The 24,986-nt window shown below is 26.3% G+C and overlaps 1 protein-coding gene across 1 annotated transcript; it reads left to right on the top strand.

Annotated features, from left to right (window-relative positions):
- Nucleotides 1-371: 371 nt before the first annotated feature.
- LOC119685057 (phosphatidylinositol 4-phosphate 5-kinase type-1 alpha) lies at nucleotides 372-14,640 on the top strand. Its single transcript, XM_038099245.1, has 2 exons — nucleotides 372-950; nucleotides 11,932-14,640. The coding sequence occupies exon 2, from the start codon at nucleotides 11,964-11,966 to the stop codon at nucleotides 14,208-14,210; it is 2,247 nt and encodes a 748-aa protein (XP_037955173.1). The 5' UTR covers nucleotides 372-950; nucleotides 11,932-11,963; the 3' UTR covers nucleotides 14,211-14,640.
- Nucleotides 14,641-24,986: the final 10,346 nt, after the last annotated feature.

Here is a 24,986-nt window from a genome sequence, read left to right as displayed (position 1 = left end):
TGCAATGGTTGTATTTATTTTTAAAACGGTAAATTGAAACTTGAACAATAAATTTATTTAATTGATTTTTGTGAAATCGAAGCTAATAATAGAATATTGTAATAAAAGTGTAAAAATATATGTGCTAATAAAACATTTATTAATTTATTTTGTGAAATTTAAAACCGTTAAAGTTTAAAGCAAATTAATACCAGCACAACTTCTTCATATATTTGAAATAATAGTAATAAAAACAAAAAGTAATTTTTTTCAGTGTATAATGTATAATACTGGCAGCACTAAATACTGACATTAACCGGCTGACTCATTGCTTTGGCAATATTTTTGTTTCACTCATACACATCGTAATTGTACAAATTCATTTTGACATTTTTTCTCGTTTGTCTTGTTATTCGCTCGCACTGCAAAGTAAAGGCAGCAGCAGTTTGCGCTGACATTTCATTGAGCATTCAGAAACTCAAATAGCTTCGATACGCGTACATTTACTTTATTTTGTTTTATGAATTTTTAGTAAATTTTGTGTGCAATAAAATTGGAAAAAAAACATAGAAAAATAAACACCCTCGGAAATGTGCGTGAAAATTAGATAATAAAAATATATTGCAATGTGACTGAAAATGATTATTTATTTTACATGTTGGCATTGCAATAACTCTGTTGAAAGCTAATTTGTTATGACTAATCGGAATCGCAAGAGAGCTAAATATAAAAAATATTTGCTGGAAAAAAAATAATAAAGTTGAAATAAATGAATTAATTATTAACTACGACAAATTAAAGCAAATCGCAGCGACGTTATATAAAATAGTAAATATATTTATAAATTTGTTAATCTTCATCGGGCAGCGTACACTGGAATTTACTGGAAAGTGTTGTTGCCGCTGCCACAGTCGCTCAGCATAATTTTCTGCTCGTTGTGTAATTTATTTTTAACAATTTCTCAACCACTTGTAAGTAATGAACAATGCAAAAAGAAAAAAATTATGATAAAAAGTTGCTTAATAATTTTATAACTTTAATTTGTAATTATAATTATTCTTGGATTAATGCGTTTATGTATGTGTTATGTGTATTTGCTTTTTTTAATAATTGATGTGGAAGCAAATGGCTGCGTGTTGGCCTCAAGTGTGAGCAATTAATTACACAACGTTTTATGTGTTTGATTAATTTGTTTATTAATTACTGCAAATGTGACGTTCGCTTTTCCAAAATAGCACAAAACGCCCTTGAATGTAAGCACATAAACAATAAGTGCAGGGCTGCATAGCAATGTGGCACCCCAAAAACCTGTCAATCAACAAGTGCAGTTTTTGACAAATGCAATTTCAAGTGTATTTTTTATTAGTTTTTTTTATTTGTTGTATTTTTTTTTATTTTTTTTAGTTTTTGTTTTTTTTTTGTTATTAAATTTTTTTTATTGAAATTTTGTTATTGATATTAAAATTTTTTTTTTTTTGTTATTAAAATTTATTTTTTTTGTTATTATATTTTTTTTTATTGAAATTTATTTTTTTTTGTTATTAAAATTTATTTTTTTTTTTTGTTATTAAAATTTATTTTTTTTTGTTATTAAAATTTATTTATTTTTTGTTTTTAAAATTTTTTTTTTTTTTGTTATTAAAATTTATTTATTTTTGTTATTAAAATTTATTTTTTTTTTTTTATTAAAAAATTTATTTATTTTTGTTGTTAAAATTTATTTATTTTTGTTATTAAAATTTATTTATTTTTGTTACTAAAATTTATTTATTTTTTATTAAAATTTATTTATTTTTGTTATTAAAATTTATTTGTTTTTTTTGTTATTAAAATTTACTTATTTTTGTTATTAAAATTTTTTTTATTTTTTTGTTATTAAAATTTATTTATTTTTGTTATTAAAATTTATTTTTTTTTTGTTATTAAAATTTATTTATTTTTGTTATTAAAATTTATTCTCTTTGTTGTTTTTAAGGTTTATTTTTTTTTGTTTTTAAAGTTTAAATTTTAAAAGGTTTTATTTTTTATTTCCATTCCCTTCTGTTTTCATCTTTAATTCGGTTTTATTTATTTAATCAGCGCGAAGAAATTGGTAGTCGATTTCCTTATTCTTAATTAACTTTAAAATTAATTTTAAAGTTAATTTACAAATAAATAAATAAATAAAATGTTATATGTTATGTTCAGTTATATTAAATTTTTTAAATGTATTAAAAATAAAATTTTTAAACATTAAACAGAGATAAGCAATTAAAACGACCAATTAATTTAGAACAATTAATTAAAAAATAAAATGTTGTTGTAATTTACTACAATTTCAAAAAAGTCTTCTATTAATAAAATAATTTGTTTCATCCGATTTTATTTTAAAATTTAAAATTGAATACTTAATTTATTTATTTTGAATTTTCAAAGATAGTTACATATACAGTATGATCGCGATAAACAAGATACTTAATAAGTCTTATCATTATCATACTCAAGAATTGTTATCATCATTAATCATACTCAATGATTATCTTCATTGTTTTCTAATTACTTCAGATACCGAAAAAACTACTTCAATATTTTCTATTATTTTTATATTCACATGAATATTGTTATTGTTACTATAGTGTGGATTTGTCACTAGAGCACCCTAGAGTTCTATTGTGTCCCTTTTATGGACTTACGGTGCTTTTTCAAGTCTAATTTTCTTGTAAATTGTAGTATAGAACCAACTTCACCAAGATTTTTTCGTCATTAGATATAAAATGCTTATATAAATAATCCTTTTGTTTATACATCAGATTCTTAGCACGTGACTTAAAGTTTCAACTTCTTCCCTACACAACTATTCTTCTCCGTACACCAATAAATTTATCAAATTTTTCCATAACGATATAAATATGGAACCTATCACTTAAGTTATTGTTGTAACCGACAAGGGTCTATAAAGCAGATAACGTAAAATAAAATATAAAACGAATTCATTGGTTAGGATGTGAATAGGTATTGGTAGTGTATTATTAGAAAGTGATAATAGTTTGGGGGATGGATAGGACAAATTAAAGTCAACTAGAATTAAGGCGGAGAAAGTTAGCCATTATGAGGATTTCTATGTAATTTCGAGCGATTTTTGAGATAGCTTTAAGCAAAAAATACGTTTGAAAATAAGAACAGTAATTCAAAAATGAAAGAGTAAGGAGATAATATAAGAAAATGTAGTAGAACAATTATAGCTAAAGAACCTACAAATAAGTTGTATATTATACCTAAAATAGCTTAGGTAAATAAAGACTTCTGCCACACTTCAAGACTTATTGGGTCTAATCTGTAGTACGATATACTCAGTACTACACTATCGTTACTGACAGGACATTTCGTCTTCGAAAAGCGTAATGACATTTAAGCTATCCCATTCGAATTTCGTCGTGTTTGTGGTTCTGCAAACGAAAAGGAAATTGTGTTTAACCTTATATATCAGTTCATATTCTTGGTCAGTAGAAGATTATGATGGGTTAGATATATTGTACCCTGGATGATCAATACGAACACCCTATTGATATATTGTGATTTGAATTTATATTACAATTTACAGTGGTCTGTCTCATCAGTAATGTAAAAGGAACCCAAAATTCTCAGGCGCTTGGAGTTGAAATGCATTTTTGCTTCTCTATCAGTAAATATGTTTAGGAATTTCAATTACACTTAAAGTGATTTAAAATGCTGACTTTAAATATGTAAATAACCACGCCTTAAATTGCAATAATTTTGATTTACGATATTATACACTGTATAATGAAATGAAGTAGATAACAAAAATTGATCTTAATAAATGCAGTCAGATAAATAATATAGAGAAAGATGTGAGCTTGCAGTGAACTAATTGGTTAGTTGAAGAAAGTGAACACTCAGAGATCTTCGCCACAATAAAAAGATCGCATTTTAAGTATTTTAATAACTTGTTTGGCAAAAATTATTGTTATATACATAGTTTTAGCATTAAATGATGATTAACATATAGCACAGTGAGCTAAGTGGTCTGGAAATCTTTCAGAGTCTGATAGTAGTATAAAGATAACTGGACATAAATTATTATAGTATTTAATATAATCGCTTTATATGAAGGCAAATGTATTATATTTAAGTTCCATAGTTTGCTCTCTACAATCTAGTCTTATATTGTTTTAAATTATTTTTTATAATTAACGTCTTTGCATTGCATTCACAATATCATGGGTTGATAAGTATGAAATGTAGATTTTTGCTAAATTTTTTTAAATTAAGTAATTTTATTTTTAAGTTCTATATATTGTTGTGGTATTCTCGAAGTTTAGGATTGACTGTTAGATACTTTGTATTTGTTATGTTATGCTAAGCTTTTTCCGAGTTAGTGCATCTGGGCACTTTTACTCTATGCTAGCTGGGGGGATTCTGCAGAGTCCCGCCCATCTTACTGACTAATTTGAGTATTCCTGATAATCTTCGTGATTATTCAATGATTGATCTAAGATCTGCGTATCGCCTCGTGCGGTTAGTGATTACTCTGAGATTAGATATTGCTAATTAGGGCAGTCTGTCGGTTTTCGCATATAGCTTCAGAGCTTTGTTTCTTATGTATTTTTTGACCCGATCTATTCTAAGGTTTCTTAGCATGTCATTCATGCGGATGTACCATGGTACATGGTATTTGCGTTACTATTGAAAATAACACTCATCTAGATTTCATAGATAGATTTTTTCCAAATCTTGGGATGAATATCACCTACTGCAGTGAATGTAGTTAATCATTCTATATATGTTTTAAAAATTATATATACTGAACCTTCCAAACGAAGAAATAAAAGACGTTCCCATCTCTTTCATGTGTGTAGAGATAGTGTGTCTAAAGTGTTACAAACACAAATACATCTCTCTCCAGTTTATAGAAATTTCTCTAGTTAAGAAGAGTTAGAAGAGTATATATAGATGATGGACAGAATTATTAAAAGTTAACTTTCAATTTTTGTATGTTTACTAAGTACTTCATTTCAATTTTTTTTCTGAAGCCTATAAACATTTTTCCATTAAAAATTAAAATCTTTTGATTCTGGAATTGGAAAAGACCCTTTCTTAGGAATGTAGCACACTTCATTGCGATAAGATAAGCTTATCTACTTTGCGGTTACATTTAGAATGTTATTATTATTATAGATAAAAATTAATACTGAATTTTAGTGTTTGTGGAGAGTCTTTAAGTTTAATTGCGCAATCGGTTTAATTAAAAATAAATTGAAAAGTTATGTAGGCGTTCGATAAAATGTTTTGTAATATTTCATTTTTTAGTACGTTTCAAAAATTTCTGATAGTTGCTATAAATAAAAAAAAAAAACATGGAAATAAAATATGAAATAGTTTGAAAAAATACTTGTACAGTAGCGGATTCATATGTTTGTGATGAAACCGTATATTTTTTTCTATAATACATTTTCCACTGCTGTTAATATCATAAACTCTCTGTCTCTGATAAAGTATTCTTTGAGGAAAGTGAAAAATTAGCATATAATTTTCATATTTGATAAAAACACAAATTTGAAGTATTGTTTCAATAAATAAATATCAAAAAAAAAAACAAAAACAAAAAAGTTATATATTTATATTTATTTAATTAATCATATTAAAAGGAAGTCGAAGCTAAATAATGCTGCTAATATCAACAAAATTTAAAATTCTATTATCAGCCAAGTAATTTATTACTCATAACATTATTAATTAAAAAAGATCTGATATAGTAAATAGAAGAGGAACAACACATAATATTTCCATTAGAAATATAAAGAAATATTCCAAATCTTTATGCATTTTTACATCATAAATAATATAATTATACAATATATAATTATTTACTAATAATGTTTTACATAAAGAAAATTCTGCTATATTGTGTATAGAAAAGTTATTAATCATAAAATAGTTAAATAAATAAAAATAGACATAAACAATACACATAAACAACAGTTTCTTTTAAGCTCTACGACAAGGTTCTCAACAGGGCAGAGGCAGAGACAGAGGTCTCGTGCAACAAAAACTACCCATTTAAAGTCAGTGTATATCAACATTCTTATTACAGCAACTTCCCTTAGCTCTTATATTGTATTCCCTTTTTGAATTGAGAAGTGTATGTTAAAGTTAAAATCACTCCTTCAATCGGACTATAGCAACAACAGTAAGTAATAATAACAATATAGAAACTGAATGTTATAGAAACTATCGGACGTATATCTATGAAACAATTTCTAACAATTTCGTTAGTAGTTCCTGAATAGATAAGACATGCAAAAAGTCTATATTAAATATAAAAATGTAAAAAATAATTTCAATCCTAACAACTGTCAATATAGGACACTATTTTATAGCTCAACAGGCCTTAAAAATGGGTATTATATCCAATAATCACTGAGAAAACTGCCACAAATAAAAGAAAAATATTTATTAATTACCTTTTTTGACATGGGATGCTATCAGATGATAAATCGTTCCTCAAAATAAATTATTAATCCCTTTTTCTGGCATGGGTTGCCATCAAGTGGTAGATACTACATAAATTGTTAGCATTGACCATACTATAATTTAACAAAGTAGTTCGAGGGATTATAAGTATAAATCAGTCTCTTAATTTTTAATATAGTTCTCACTAGTCAGTTTAGACTTAATATATATTAGCAACCGGTTATCTAAATATCTTTTTTTTTTGTGTAGGATTTGCCCTAACTTGAGATTAATTTATAAATTATACTTTTTTATGTTTTAGTTTTTAAGTTCCTACTTTGTTGAACAGATAAGCAGGAACTATAACTAGATAAATGAGATTACTGTATGCAGCTTTCTAGTCAATTGTTCTGCAGAAATTTAAAGAACTTTTTCAAGCAAGTTTTAATAGTCTTTCGTATTACATCGTCGATGTTCCCAAGTGTATCCCAACTGAGTTTAGCACAAGATGTCACAAGATGACCTTTTCAGTGCATCTCTTAAACTGTATTAAATATAGTTTCACTTGAAAAGTGTCCGTTAAAAAAAAAAAATAAATAAAAACTGATAAAAAACTTGAGTATTGAAAGTTTGTATAGCCTTGGCTACTTGTGGAAAAACATGACTAGTCATGGCTTCTAATTTGACAGGCACTAGTTCTAAGCCTGACACTTACAGTCCAAAGAAATTATATACGGACTATAAACTCATTAAAAAAAATTTGAATATTTCCTAAGAAATAGTGTTGTATGGTCAGTCAAATTTCAATAAATTAACTAAAAAATTTTTGTTGTTGTATTTTAATTTCTATTTGAACCTTTCTAGCTTTTAAAAAGTTCGCTTTTAATTTGACAGGCACGAGTTTTAAGCCTGACACTTATATACGGACTATAAACTAAGAAATAGTGTTGTATGGTCAGCCAAATTTCAATTAATTAACTAAAAAATTTTTGTTGTTGTATTTTAATTTCTATTTGAACCTTTCTAGCTTTCTAGCTTTCAGCAAGAAAAAATTAAAATTATATTAAAATATATTTTTTTTCTTAATTACTATGATATTTAAGTATTAGAACCGCCTCTGTGTAAAGTTTTTAATTCCATAGGCAAAATTCTATTCACTTTTATGTGCTTTTACTGTTGAGATTTTAACACTATCGACGCGTGAGGCCTGTGTATTTGCCAAAGCAGCTGTCGAATTTTCCATACAACCGTTCCATATATGTCGAAACCACACTTACCTAAACGTAAACGATATATATATATATATATATATAGTATGTCTGTAGTATTTAAGTGTGGATGGAGAGGCTATTGTGAAAAGCCAACAGACAAAATTTTATCGGCTTACTTGCCACAATTGTCATAGAATATAGCGGTAGCAAATAGAAGAGGGGAAGAATTGTTGTCTTTTCTTTTTGAAGGCAGATGCTTTCTACAAACTGTGACAGTTTCTGTTTTATTTTTTTTTGGTTTTTTTTGTATTGTTTTTTTTTTTCGGAAAATACAAATGAAATCAAATTTAAGCTTTTTTAAAATTATTTATAGTTTCGCCTTTTTTTTTTTTTGGTTGATATTGTTTTTGACCATGACTGCTTGAAACTGTTTTCGTTGTTTCCAGTAGAAAATATAGACACGAGGAATATTTATCATTTTTAGCTTTTACGCCATAGAACTTGAGTTCAGTTTGTTTAATCGACTTTGCTTTTGTGGTTATATGTCATTTAGTCATTTGGATTTATTTTAAATATTTATATCTATTACATTATTATATTATTTCATTTCCATGATCCACTTAAAAATTAACATAATTAATTCAATATTCAACTTGAATTAAATTCTATGGTATCTCAAATGACTAACAAGCCGCTCAGTTCAAGCCGTCCTTATATCTTTAAATATTTTGAAAATTATTTTTTATAATTTTTATTTAATAGGACAAACACAAAAATTTATTTTTAATTTTATTGAAATTTGGCTGACCATACAACGCTGTTTCGAGTATTGCCAAGTACTCTTCATCAGTGGTCTTTGGGAATAATCGAATTTTATTTAATTGAACTTGTGTTTCCAAAATAAAGCTGTAGTTTATAAGCTCGTTCTAATTTAAAGCACGGCAAGTGCTTTGGTTGTTGTCACTAATTAAATAAAAGTAAGTGACAATAAAACCTGGAACTTGAGCATTGAAAGTTTGTGCAGCCTTGGCTTCTTGTGGATAAACACGATTAGTCATCGCTTCTAATTTGACAGGCACGAGTTCTAAGCCTGGCACTTGCAGTCCAAACAAATTATATACGGACTATAAACTAATTAAATAAAAAATTCGATTATTCCCAAAGACCACTGATGAAGAGTACTTGGCAATACTCGAAACAGCGTTGTATGGTCAGCCAAATTTCAATAAAGTTAAAAATAAATTTTTGTGTTTGTCCTTTATTTCTTTCTTTGTTATTCGAAAACCCTTCTAAAAATTTAATAAAGCTTCTTTGTCCCTATACAAAGTAAGTCTAGCTTAACAGCAACACTAATACTTTATTTTTATTTAATATAAAAAAAATTGAATACATAATTTCATTAGTTGAAGAAATACATATGAGTAATAATTAAAAGTACACAATGTAAGTTTCTTCTTAGGCTCCCTTCAAATCGTACACTTCATACTTATCAATCATAGCTTAAGTCATAACTTATACGTGAGTGGGGATTACCCTAATTTGGCACTTCGCCTGTAGCTCATAAAAACCACAGTTTGAAAATAATGCAAAATCTTGGACGTTTCTTGAATTTTAATTTAGTTTAAATTTTGTCTCGATAAAAAGTGCACATAACACTGAAGTTGCAGTCCTCGAAATTGGCTTGAACTAAAAATGGCAACTAAACGTGATCGGTTTAGAATAAAAAGAATTTTTAGTTATTTTTATAAAAAAGGTAATTAGCACGGAAATTATTAATAATAAATTGTAGGTCACCTATAAGTACTTTGTTTATATTCTATAAGATAGAAGAAGTGTAGTGTTTACCTTGTTAAAATAATATCGATGTTTTGTAGTAAACATGCCTACCTACATAAAAATACTTTACTACCATAAAATAGTTGAATATTTAATTTAAAAAAATTTCCAAAGTAAAATAGTCTCAAAATTAAATAAATGCTAAAAAAGAGTCAAAAGAAAACCTTTAGGTTGTTTTATACCATGGTTTCAATTATTTTTTTCGCGAAAAGAAAATTTGTGGTTTTCGAAATATTATTTTAATTTTTTACAACTTTATCAATATTAATTGAAAATTAATATTAAATTGAAAACAATTGCTTAAAAATAACAATAAAACAATTCATTTGAAATAAGCAAAACTTCACTAGACCCTAACTTTATAACAATACTTTGATATAATATAATAACCCATAAAAATAAAATAATTAATTTTGTATCCTTTCTCTTCAACATACCTATCTACATATCACTTTTTTTTTGTTCCCTGGTTTCTTCCTAACTTGATTTTATATATGTATTGTTCTCTTTCATGTTACAGCTGTGAAGTTAAAACATAACATAAAACATACATATCTACATATCACTTTTTTTGTTCTAGGGTTTCTCCCTAACTTTATTTTATTATATGTATTGTTTTCATTCATGTTATAGTTATTAAATTAAAACAGAACTTTTTATTGAGCAGCTAAGTAATATTACTATATGTAGCTTTCTAGAGATCTATTTCTGAAGAAGTTGAAAAAACTTTTTTAAATAAGTTTTAATAGTCTTTCTTATTACATCATCGATGTCATACAAGTTTATTACAAATATGATTAAGATGAACTCAAGTAGTTCCCTTAAACTACATATATAAAATAGATTCTCTGATAATTTTTGATAATTAAAAATTAGAAGTGCCCTCTGTATAAAGTTTCAAATTCAAATTAAATTAAAAATACTTTGATATAATATAATAATCTATAAAAATAAAATAATTAGCGCTGTGTTCTTTTTTTCTTCAACATAAATCACTTTTTAAACATTTTTTTATTTTAATTTTTTTTCAATATCTCTCATAAGTATAAAATCTTATTAAAGGCAAATACCTTGGGTACTTCCCCTCAATTGTTAATCTCCACACTGTTTCAAAGTTAGGTTAACAATTAAATAAAAAAAAAATGTCGATAAATTCACATTATTAAATTAACTTTCACTTGATAATGTAGATAAAAAAATAAAAAATTGTGAATTCTTTCAAATATTTTTGGATCGACAACAGATGCTGCTCGCTCTCATTAAAATGTAGACGACTTCTAATATATGTGATATATGTTGGTTTATATATATATATATAATAGAATCATTCATAAGTTTTTCAACTTAATTATATATAACTTAATTATTTGCAGCGGAATTCATAATACTTTTTAAAAAAAAAATTGGATAAATAAATAAATAAGTTATTTTTTAACAAAGAAATAAGACTGTACCATAATGTTCAGAACATTTTCTTTTTTGTGGTCATAGCATTAATATACGTCATATATAATAGTCATTTTTCATTATAAATCAATTATTAACTATTTATTAGTTTATAATTTTTTTTTATAGACTTTTTTGTACTTAAGTCCAAAGCGTATACATACATAGCATATACAGATAATTAGTTTTAATTACTTTAATCAATTATTTATTAGTTTGGTATATAAATATATTTTTTTTTATTTGACTTTAGTATAAAGCAGAAACATATATACTTAGATATACAAGGGTAAATAAAAAGCAACAAATATCTATTTAATCTTTAATGTTTATGCCTAAATTTTAGAGTAGTCATCCTTTGATATTAGATGATTATTCTACTGTAGTCTACAGTTTGAGAAACACTGTTGGAAATCCTTCTTAGGTATAGCATTGAGTTCGCCCTGTGATTTATTTTTTCAGGATCTTGGTTAACTGTAGGACCTACCTCTAAAGATTAGCTTAGACTTTATTAAAATTTCAAGGTGATTTTCAATTCTTTGAGTTCATATACGGTAACACAATTGGCCAATGTGACTAAATGGATTCTTAGAATCATCGGTAAGACCTACACTAATCTGAAGTAATACCTTTATTACTTATTCAACACAACCGAAGCACTTCCCTTGAAGTGCATGATGTTTACAGTACAACCAATACACTAAAAATAGGACTTAACTCGATAAATTAAGATTTAAGATGATTTACATTTAAGATGGTTTACAAAATGTATTTTTTATTTTATAAATAAATAATATTAAATATTAATAAATAATATTTATATTATTGTATTATTTAAAATATCAATTGCAGTGGAAAGTGTTGATATGTCAGTTTTTTTCAATTTCTCTAAACGAAATTAGCATAATTTTTACTATAAAGCAACTTTTTATCATTTATTTAAGCATTTGTTCTAAAATAAAATATGTATGACCTATGCATTTTTTTACTATCTAAAATTTTCTTATAGAAATTGTTTACGACTACGTGTACATCAGCGAAATGGCAACCGATGGTTTTGAATTTGTTGAAATCGATCCAAATCGAAAAATAGAGAACTCAAGCGGTCAACTGAATTCTACATCAACACCGATTGCTGACAAAAAAATCGAAGAACAGGAAACAAATCTTTCCAATATAATAGAAAATAAAGATAATAGTATAACTAGCGATACCACTAATAGCATATTACCAGCATTGCCTTCCTCATCCCGTCAGTTGTTTCACGATACCGCTGCAGCACATGGTGGCGATGAAACCACAAGCTTCTTGCAACATGAATTGAACAATACAGCAGCCACACAACAAACTCGGCTACGTAGCGCCAGCTCTACGCTGGATGCTACTGTATCGCGGAATCCATCGACGATAGGCAAACACGAAAAGAAAATCGGGCATAGACGAGTTGATGAAGGTGGTGAAGTGACATATAAAAAAATACAATCGAAACAAATTATGGGTTCCATACAGTTGGGCATACAACATACTGTGGGCAGCTTGGCTAGTAAACCGAAACGTGATTTACTCATGAATGATTTTTGGGAAATGGAAACTATATCTTTTCCACCAGATGGTTCCTCAATAACACCTGCGCATCATTATAGTGATTTTAGATTTAAAGTTTATGCGCCAATTGCTTTTCGTTATTTTCGTGATTTGTTTGGTATAGCGCCAGATGATTTTCTGATGTCTATGTGTGCTGCACCGCTATTTCAGCTATCAAATCCAGGTGCTTCAGGTTCTATATTTTATCTAACCGACGATGATGAATTCATTATAAAAACTGTACAAAAGAAAGAGTGTGAATTCTTACAAAAACTATTACCTGGCTATTATATGAATCTCTCCCAAAATCCACGTACTTTGCTACCAAAGTTTTTTGGTTTGTATTGCTTTCATTATAACTCAAAAAATGTGCGTTTAGTCGCAATGAACAATTTACTTCCATCGGATATTAAAATGCATGCCAAGTATGATCTAAAAGGTTCTACATTCCGCAGAAAAGCATCGAAAGTTGAAAGACAAAAAGCAAGTCCAACTTTTAAAGATTTGGATTTCATGGAACATCATCCAAATGGCATATTTTTAGAAACTGAAAAATACAATGCATTAATGAAGACAATACAGCGTGATTGTATGGTACTGGAAAGTTTTCAGATAATGGATTATTCACTACTTGTAGGCATACATAATCTGGACATAGCGCAGAAAGAGAAACGTGAAGAACGTATACGAAACGCACGCGCAAAACTACAACGTTCTGAAGAGATACGTGAGGTAGATGATGTTCCTGAACCAGATCATACACAAATTTCAATATATAATATGGCACCCACATCAACTGCAGCACTAAAAGCGGCTGGTACCGCTTTGAATCGCACACGCAGTATGAACCGCCAACGACTTGTCGCACACTCAACAGCTATGGAATCTATAACTATGGATCCGCCTATAGAGGAAGATGAAGATGTGCCAACAGGTGGCATACCAGCACGTTCCGAAAACGATGAAAGACTTCTATTGTACATTGGTATAATAGATATATTACAATCATATCGTCTAGAAAAGAAACTCGAACACACCTTCAAAAGCATAATATACAATGGCGATACAGTATCAGTGTGTAGACCATCATTCTATGCGCAGCGTTTTCAAAACTTTATGGGCAAAACAGTATTCAAGAAAACGCCCACTTTTCCGCTTAAACATTCCCCATCGAAGCGTAAGACTTCGACAGCGACAAACCGCACACCTCAACGCACTCCCTCGCAAAGTATAACGTCACAAGTGCGTCCCACACTTATGTCTGGTTCATCTACACCACCGCCCGCATTCGATGATATTTCAGAAGAGGATATCACTGCCACTTCATCAACAGGTGTACTACGGAGCTCAACGAATTCACGAAATTTGTTACCGCAACGATCCCACATAAGCTCAAATCGTAGTGTACGTAGCAGTGCTACGGACGACTATAGCGATGATGAAATTGGGTCTGCAAGTGGTATGCGCTCACCTCACACAATACGTACACCACAACTTTCCAAAACAGAAGTGCAATTAACAACAATCGGTGGCATACAAGAAGATGTACTGTCCAATCACACGCATAACACACAGCAAGTGTCCAATGTGGAGGTAGATGCAAATGGCAAGCAGTCAGTATCGACTACCAAAACAACTGTTATTAAAGCTGTACAGGCACAAACATACACCACGACGCTGGTTGTTAACGACGTCGCCAGTTGATGTGGTTAATTACAATTAGCAAACCAAAATATCAGGGTAGCGGTATTTCTTCCGGTTAATGCCAGAAAATGTGAAAAGATAAAACTCAATCAACAAAAAAAAGAGAAAAACAAAAAACAAAGCGTGGCTAGCGGCTTCCAAGGATGTTTGCAAGTAGCCTTCCCTCTGCTTCTTAAGTTTAAACTTAGTAAATTTAAAACAGATGCTTTTCTAATAACAATTTATTTATATTTTCGTGCTAAAAGTGCTAAGGAATCTGGAAATTAACCGCAATTGCTGTTATAAACGCTTTGCCATTTAATGCGCTCAGGATGGTGTTAAGAATTTACAAGCCACAAGTTCTCCTTCATTAAGTCTAATAATCATTTCAAGGATCGTATTCTATATTTTTTTTTTTTGTAAAATTGAAAAAAATTTAAGCACTTTACATATTTTGTGTAATTATTTTTAAGCACGAATAGATTTTTTAGACAAATTTTGCGTTTTTATATTCGTAATATTTTAATTTTTGTTATATATTTTTGTTGATCCCTTTTTTTTGATGTCATGGAGGGCATGGACTTGTTAAAAAAATTATGTTTAATTGTATTATATTAATTGTAATTATTAAATGAAAATATAAATAAAGATATTCTAATAGAATTTAAAGTTGTGTAAAAAAGAATAAATATTTTGTATATAACGTATATTGAATTTATTAGCCTCATTTCTCAAATATATATGTATAACAATGCAAAAAAAAGACAATAAATTTGTTAAAACTTCTTGTAACATTTATTTATTTATTAATTTTAGTAATTATAGATTTAATTATTACAAATTAAAAATTAAAATTTTGATTATCTGATTTATGTATTTTTATAAATTTGTTTTCGATAATTAATATAATTACTTCATTTAACAATTTGTACTATTTATTTAAACGTATTTTTTTTTAAATTAAATTGAATTCTCTTTTATGGTAAATATCCATTTATTTATATTAAATGGATATTTAACATATTGTTTTTAATATGTTGAAATTATTAATAAATTAATTAATCATTAATCATTAATTTTTGTTCAATTTAAAATTTTTTGATATCAAATTAAATTTTTTTTTGTTAAAATTCAAAGCTTTTTATATTAAATTAAATTTTTTTTTGTATTTTAAATTTAAATTTTTTATATTCAATTTGTTTTTTATATATAATACACAAATTAATTTATATTAAATTTAAATTCTTTTTGTTCAAGTTTAAATTTATAATTAATTAAAAATTTATGTATATTAAATTTAAATTATTTTATATTAAATATAAATTTTTATTATATTAAATTTAAATTATTTTATATTAAATTTAAATTTTTTGTTTAAATTTAAATTTCTATATATTTTATTTAGATTTTTTGTATATTAAACTTAAATTATTTTAAATTTAAATTAAAATTTATTTAAATTTAAATTAAAATTTATTTGAATTTAAATTAAAATTTATTTAAATTTAAATTTAAATTTATTTAAATTTAAATTAAAATTTATTTAAATTTATATTAAAATTTATTTAAATTTAAATTAATTTTTTTTAATTTAAACTAACTTCCTAGGACTACCTACACATTTTGAAAAACAAATGCATGGGTTGAAAGTTCATCTAGTATTTTTAAAAACATTTATTATATATAACAACTTGTATGCATAGTTCTATATAATACACATTAACAAATTTAATTAAATGTACGCATAATAATTTCAAATTTATTGATTAATTTTTTTTTGTTTTTAAAAATATTAAATTTTGAAGTCCATGCCTTTTATGGCTTTTATAACTTATAAATTTATTTAATATAAAACTAATTACCTGACTTTAAATAATAGAACAAATTAGTTAAATTTATTATTATTAGGATGTGCGTTGAGGAAATTGTTTTGGAATTGTAATGGTGATTTAGTATTTTACTTCAAATTTTATATACAATTAATATTTAAATAAAAATAAATAAATATAAATTTTAAACGTTTAAGTTTATTACAAATAAATATATGCATATTAATACTGTAATAGTTGTGCTTTATATGAAATGATTAAATTTGTACTAAAATACATAGTATTAAAGCAGAGACGAACATAAAAATCAATAAATTATATTTAATAAAAACAAAAAAAAAATTTTTTTGTGCTTTTGTAATATTTACGGAAGTTTTTAAATCTCTTTTATATTTTTAATGTATATTAAATAAATTTTTAATAAATAGTATCTTTTATGTGTCTAATATATTTTTAATACGATTTTATAATATATTTTTGATATAATTAATTAATTTTGATTAATTTATAATTTATATAATTTAAATGATTTATGATATGTTGAATACACTTTTTATATATATTTATTTATTTAAAAAAACACAATTTTCATAATTTTTTTTATATTTTATAAACTTTATACGAATCGGTCTAACTTTTAAATAGTTTCTTTCGTCATAAAAAGACACGCCATTATCGGCAAAAAAAAAAAAAAAAATTTATACGTTATTGTTTTTATGTATGCTTAATATATTTTTGAATATAATTATGTGTATACTACTATATATCTTTTATTCTTTAATATATTTTTAACAAATGTTTCAAGTAAATAATATTTTTTTAAGATATAGTTTTTATATGTATTTGATATATTTGTTTTGTATGTTTAATGTGTTTTTTATTTATATTGGAAACATTTTTCATTTGCATTTGCATTTATTTATATATATATATAAATATTAAATTTTTATAATTTAGTGATAATTTATAAATACATTTCTATAATAAGTATTTATGTGTATTTACATTATGTAAATTTTATAATATATATTTTATAATATACATTTTATAATATATATGTTATAATATATATTTTATAATATATACTTTGTAATATATATTTTGTAATATGTATTTTATAATATGTTATATGTGTTTTTTAAGTATCTGTTATTTAATTCGAATACTTATCGCAATTGTTGTGGCCTTTAGAGATTTATAAAGTATATATTATGAAAGGAGTAAAGAGGCTGTATACATAGGTTAAGGTGAAGAGCGCTGTAAGAATTTAAGAGATGGGTAGAATATATAAATTGAAATCAACCAGGATCAAGTAGGGAGAATTTTAGCAGCTTCAGTGGCAAGGTCCATTGAGTTCGATTAGACTCAATTTGAGTGTACATTAGGACAGAAGAACAGTTGGGCTACATCATGGGGGTTAAAATTACAGTTTGGATTCACATTGAGAATTAACGCATTGATGCGTGACAAGTAACTGTTTAGAACATATCCTGATTTTAATTGAGCTGTTCTTCCTGGAAATTGAAGACTTCGTTCTTCCGGAACTTATTACATTAGTCATCAAAGTGTTCACAGTTATTATAGCATAAAACTGTTTTGGACACTAAATCATGTTTTATAAAACTCGACAAGAATATGTTATGTCTTTAATAAAGATATTAAATATATTTCTTTAATATGTATAATATGTTTTTTATAAAATATATATTATATAAATATTTTTTATATACATATAATAATTTCTTTAATATGTACAATATTTTTTTTAAATATGTTTAATATTTTATTTAAATATGTGTGATATTTTTTTAATATACGTATAATATATTTTTTATATACGTTTAATATAAATATTATTAATACTATTTAATTATTAATATTAATAACATCATTACTTTATAAGTTTATGTTATTCGTGGTTATTAAATATATTTTTGCAATTTACTTAGCAATTAAATCGAATTAGAAAAATAAAGATAACATAATGACTATATATAATATTTATTAATTACTCAAGTGGCATACACATATAAAGTATATACGTACTTGAGAATATAGTTCTACACTAACGAGGCTTTCGGAAAAAGTGTATAAATAAATATTTCCAATATATGCAAATTTAAGTGCCTACTGAGCTGTATTGTATCTGTGTATCTGTGGCAATATAACGTTAAATATAATAGGGAGCAGTCAATATTAATTGAAACGCTCTGAAACGATGTTTACTGTACCAAATATAAACTCAGTTGCGTAGGACATCTGCTGTGTTACCAATAATATTTTCATTTAACTCATATGCTGTGCCTATATAAATACATACAAAATAAATATATATACATATATATATATATATACTGTTTTATTATAAAAACATTTCTGAGGGTAATAAATTGTGTAAGGATGGATATTCTATTCGGGTAAACACGGAAGCATTTATCTCAGCGTGAACATGCCATGTATGGAATATCCTTTGGCAAAAAAGTTCGCATATTTATTGGGAATCGCTACGTGACAGCATTCCTATATTGATAAAATATTTTTCTTTGTTATTGTTGCATTTTTCCAAGTGGCATCCGATATTAATGAAAAATTATTACATAAAATCTTAATTAATCTTTGCGTGGGTTCAACGATAATTTGCGCTATGCGAATATTCATTTATTGGCATATATGCCAATGAAGTGCTCATATATATTGGAGTGGAGTTCTTACAGGCATTATTGCTTATTAAATATAATTAATTATAAAATACTTCATAAAAAATTAACACTGTACTTTCGAAGTGATCAACTGTATTAAGTAAGATAAAATTTTTATTTTTAAAATAAATAAAATGCAAAATAAAATATTTATTTAATAAAATTTTACTCATATATAAATAAAATACAGAATAAAATATATACAATAATATTTACTTGATTATTAAAAATTCTTTAAAAATTGATTTTTAATTTAACAATAGAACTGAAGCAAACGAAAATGTTGCAATAAAAATTTATTAAAAGAATATAATTTTTAAATGTAAATAAATAGTATTGTTTTGCATAAAATGGAATTTTAAATTTTGGTAAAGAATTCAATTCTGTTTTATTGTTTCAGTTTTTGTATTGAAAATATATTGCCTCGATGTTTCATATTGTTCGGTTATTATTTTCAATATATTTCATATAAGCGCTACTTCCATGAAATGCAAGCAAGGATTTTTTATTTTTTATATTGAGTACGCATTTGCAAGGAATAAAGCTTAACTTATCTGGGTTACAGATCTACTGTTAGATCTGGCAAACGAATTTTTTTTGTAATATGAGATTTTTGAATTGAGTTCTTTATGTCGCAAAGATGTTCCAAATGTGAAGTATAATTTTATACAATAAGACAACAGTAGATACATTTAAAATAAAATACATCCTAAAAACCGTAGAAGTCTTAAAGTGCCATTATAATTAAATTATAATTAAATAAAAATGTTATAGATTAACACCGTTTATCATTAATGTATAATTTTTATATAGCTTATATTGTAGACTCGAGGTTAATCCAAAAGTACGAGAAGGCCAAAAACAATTATTTTCAAGTAGTGAAGTAGCCCCCATGTGCTAAATGGAGGCTGGGCCATATTATCAGAAATTTATTTTTTTTCTTTAAGTTTATTATCTAAAGAATATATTATACAGGGGGTGGGGAGTCTATCTATCCCCACACGGGAATATGTGACAATTTTAAAAAATCATGCCATAAGAATAATTGTTTTCTTCATTTAAGCATATAATATAATATATATAATATAATAATATATATGTAATATAATTTAATATATATAATATGATATATAAAATATAATAGGTATAATATATGTACAGTAATGATAATCTCGCTTATCGGACGGTATCTAATATAGATTCACATGTAGACAATAAAATAACTATTGTTTATCCAGTGAAATTTGAGTAGATAAATCAGATATCTATTCATATGATTTACAAGTAATAATCGAAGGATTTAACCCTATCCAATCTTGGTGGTTGTATGATATTCTTAATGCTTTTGCAAGGTCATTCTCTCTTTTTACAATGTCTTTATGGCCAGTTACACAGATAAAGATAATAGAAAACTTCTTATTTACCTCGTGTCTCTCACGAGACACGTTTTCGTAGATTTTAATCCTTTAATAATATCTTTATATGTCAAAGTATTATCTATTAGTATAAAGATAAGTTAATTTATCTCTTATTAATTATTGTCTCTATCTAATTTAGAACAGATAGTATGACAGTTGCCCAAGTTAAAAACTTATGCATTAGTAGTTGCTTCGTCATAACACATCTTCTTAATAATCCATAATTCATCATTATCTTATAAGCAAAAATTTTTATTATATAGTTCCAGGACTTTCTTTAACTTTTATATATATATATAAATATATATATATATACCTTTATATTATATTTAATTAATAGTTTTGCAAGCACAATGTGTTTGTTATAAAAGTTCTACAATTCATGGATTTCCGAAAGAAAGAGAGAGAGGGAGAAAGAAAGTGAGATAGATAGATAGAAAGAATGAGAGAGGGGAAAAGTTTTTGTATCACATCATGAATGTTAGAATGAGCTTTAATGTTATTACGAGCATTATCCGTTTTCAAAACATTATCTACATTTTCTACAGGGAATATAATACAATATTTTTTATTGTGGAATATCGTGATAATTATCATAGATTTTATTACGTTAATAAGTACATATTTAAGAGTACTCTACTTAAGTAATGTTCATATATATATAAGTAAAAAAGAAACCATAAAAATTAAAATTATTTCATTATAATTGAATTTAAAAATAAAATTTATTGCAACAATTATTTCAAAAGTTTTTTTATAAAAAATTTAATTATTAGGATATATAAAGTAAGAAATATAATTAACCGAAATCAAAAGTATCTATGTAATTTTAGACTACCATACCGCATTCTATTTTCGTTGTTAGCAGCTGGGTTACCATACCAAATATTATTTTCCCCATATATGAAACCTTATGAATGCCCGAATTATAATTTAAATATATATATGTATGTATTTTCCGGTAAAATGTTTTTTTTTTGTTAAGTTATTCCTTTGGCAACTATGGTAGATGTGCTAGGAAACTTTTAATATCGTTTTGCACTGTTTTTATTCCGTAAATGGTTTGGTTTGGCTCTCGAATCGAACTTGTTTATATTATTTTTACATGCATGCTGAGCAGTTTTTTATTCGAAATTTGCTTGTATTTGTAAACAGGAAATTGCTGGTAAATTGAAATTCACTAAAGTGCATTCATGCAGCAATAAAAAGTTACTAATGGATATTATTTTGTTAAAAAAACTTATGCTCACATTTTAGTATTTTTTATAAGATTGCTTAATTTAAAGAGAGCATCTAAATATGCTATAAAATTTTAAATTAATATATAGATACAAATGTAGATATATATACATAAGAGATGGCTTTAGTTTGCCTTTTTCAATATATAAAATATCAAAAATTTTTAATTAAGCTTTCATTTGATGAAATTTGAAATATTTGTTGAAAATTTTATTGCTTGTCTTTTTTTGGGCAATAAAATTTATTTAAATTCTGCTTGAAAATTCATTTAATATATTTTATTGAAATATAAATGGACATTTTCAAAGGTTCTACTGATGTTAGTGGTTAAACTTAAATTGTATGAAAATTATTATAAAATACTGGAATACCAATAATGCTCTAAAGGATCTGCTTGAAATAAATTTTTTAGTTGAATTGACTTGTAGATGGTATTTACCAAATCAGCATTTATACATTTCACAATTTTTTTTTGTGAAAAAATAAAATTGTCAAAACATTTGAGTGAATATTTGAGGATACTTTTTTAGTTGAGATTGCACTACATCAAGTAAAGTCAGAAAAGTGCTTGAAATCAGCATAAAAGCCCAAACATGTGACCACTTTTGTTTGCCATAAAATCAGGATTCGGATTGCTTTGCATCCGTGTAAGTTTTAGTGCAAATGTGCTGGAGTGGCACACTTCAATGGTGCAGGCCATAAATTTTTATATGCTACTTTTAATAGAAATTGGACTGAACTATTCAATGTTTTTATTTAAAAATTTTATAGTATAAGCTAAACAGTTGGAGAGGTAAAATACAGGGTTGTTTTTTTTTGTTTTTTGTTTTGTCAAACGCAGGATGTTAAAAACTTCTAACATTTAAAAACTTAAGTGCTTATAAAATATTTTATAATTGAAATTAATTTCATTGCACAAATTTATATTTAATTTACCTAGTAAAATTTTTTATAAATGTTTTCTATAAATATTGACATGGAAAAACATACATTAAAACATGTCTAAAAAAAATAAAAAATTTTATTTAAAAAATAGGAAAATGAGAAAAATTGAATTTATAGATCTCCATAATAGACTTGCATTCGTTTTAGTATGTAACTGACATGAGCTTGTAAAACGTAACTTTACATGACAGCCATTTGTAAATTTGAATATGCGGTATACGGGTATGTGTGGCACCGCCGGAAGTGGTATCGAGAGCTTCTGACTGGCAATGTATTTATTTTTTGTTTTTCGGTTTTGTATTTGTTGTTTCCTCTGGCAGTGCATATGCTGTATAGATTGTTACCCATTATCAAATGTACCCGATTCGGAAAAGTTCGATTGTGTTGGTTGACTGCACATAACAATAAATGACCCCATTGTGAATTGTTAAAAGGCTTTTCTGCTTCTTTAATATTTTTTTTTAGATTTTATAGATATTTTTCTATATATTTTGTACCAGGTGAAAACATTTATTTTAACTTTTTTGTTTGCTTGTTTTTAAACAAATACACATATATTGATTGTTTTTAATATTTGTTGGTCTTTTTTGTTTTTTGTACATGATAAATATCATTGCCTACAAAAGTTTATAGTAGCTTTTTCAAAATATTTACATTCTAGAAAAACAATTGAAATGCCTAAAAAAATTTAAATTTTAAACTTGAAATTGAGTTTAAAAATTTTTAATAAAAATCACTATAAAAAGTTTTACTAAAAGTAAAATTAGCCGGTAGATTAACTGATGTTATTGTGACAGTCAAACGAATTGACCAACACAGTTAACCTTCAACTCATAGGGATTAACTACTCCTCAATTAGCTAAGAAATAATTCAATAAATTAACTAAAATTTTTGTTGTTGTCTTTTCAGCACTATTTGAACATTTCTAACTTTTAAACAGTTTCTTTTCATTATAAGACCTGTCACTTTCGGCAAAAAAAAACTTAACATTAAGTTAAGAAAGCCATTTACATGCCACATTCCCCGTAATTGTGGACAGAAATTCGGGTATATTACAATCAGCTGAATTCATTAATAAATACATGTATCTGACTAATATCAATGTTTAGAAATATCGTTAAGTGAATTAAAGAATGGGGGACCCAAAAACTTAAGACTCTATAAGCCTGCACATTGAAACAACAGGTGTTCTAGTCTCTGCTTTTCACGCGCTGTTAGATATGTACGAGTTGACAGGGCAGGACCAGCTTAAGTCCATGCTGTGTCCCTTTAGGGCTGAAATCACATTGGAAACTGCAAAATTCACTTCTATGGACTAAGTCAGTGACGCTACATTTGAAGTTTTAAGGCCATGTCGCTATTGATCTAGCTGCTGAAAAAATATTAGCATAATTTCTACTGGTCTGTCGCAAGAAATGTATTCATGTCAACTTGTAATAGTACATAGCCGTACCAATTCTTAATACAAGACCTAAATTGGGTTGTTGTTAATTATAAACATTTTGAAATCCTAATAAATTAGAGGATATTCTCAATATTAGTGGCGCACATTTTTGTGAAAAAACTTAAGATGTAAATTTAATTTCTGCTTAGAATCCAAGAATTGCGAAATAAGTGTGTCAGTTTACTTCTCCATCATCTTCAATTCTTTTACAATATTTATAAGTGGGAATTTGCAGCCCTTACCTACAAAACATTCAGGGATCGATTATAAAACTCATAACTTCTTAAAAGGCTAAATAAATCCTAGATTGCTTTCTATCAAATTTCAGTCATATAACCTTAGAAGTTAAATAGGTGGCTTCACTTGCCGAAGATATATTGGATCCTTGAATGAGATTATTATGCTGAACCATAAAATTTTGTTGCATTAAAATTTTAAAGAAAAATCAGAGATTAGCAAAGTTGCTTAAATATATTTATAAGTTTGTAGGATTGTAAAATTATTACCTTAAAAAATGTTAAAAAATAATCCTTGACATTTCAAACATATTTCATTATTTTCTATTCAATTGAAATGGCCACATGTACTTTTAAATCACTATGTTATTTAGTAATATTTTGAAAGTGACCATAGGGACTTCGATATTGCTCAACCCAGACAAAATACTGTTAATTGGTGGCGAACGATAGAGTCATACGTGATTCAAGTTCTCAAAACGAAGAAATTAGATCTAGAAAGGAGAACTTGAAACTAGAAACTTGAATACAACATAATAAATAAAAGAGGCCCTCCTCGAAGTAATGCAAAAGCGGTTCCGAGGGGGAATAAGCCTCGCTGAAAAGGGGGTGTTTTAGTCCATATATTACATATTAATGTTAGGGAGTCGGGCACACCATTCCGACGACGGTCGGTTTGACGGTGCATAAAGCATTCCACCTCCTCACAACAAAAAAAAAAAAAAAAAAAAAAATACTATGATCTCAGTACTGCCGAGTTTATTGATTCTATGTCCATCGGAGTATATATCTGAAGTGGTTTTGGTTATAGAAAATTATTTATTATTAACTAATTCCGTCTCTATTCTACTTATAGTTTTTACTTTTATATATTAAATTTTTATATACATATAACAAAAATAATTTAATACTTATAAATTAATCTTTTATGTCCATTTATTTTGTTTTCTGTTTATATATTAAATAATTTTAAACTTTTTCTTTTC

This window comes from Teleopsis dalmanni, chromosome 2, assembly GCF_002237135.1.
Source record: "Teleopsis dalmanni isolate 2A chromosome 2, ASM223713v2, whole genome shotgun sequence".
In the NCBI taxonomy this organism is placed as follows: domain Eukaryota; kingdom Metazoa; phylum Arthropoda; class Insecta; order Diptera; family Diopsidae; genus Teleopsis; species Teleopsis dalmanni.
Note: the sequence above shows the minus strand (reverse complement) of the source record. Positions and strands in the feature narration are given on the sequence as shown.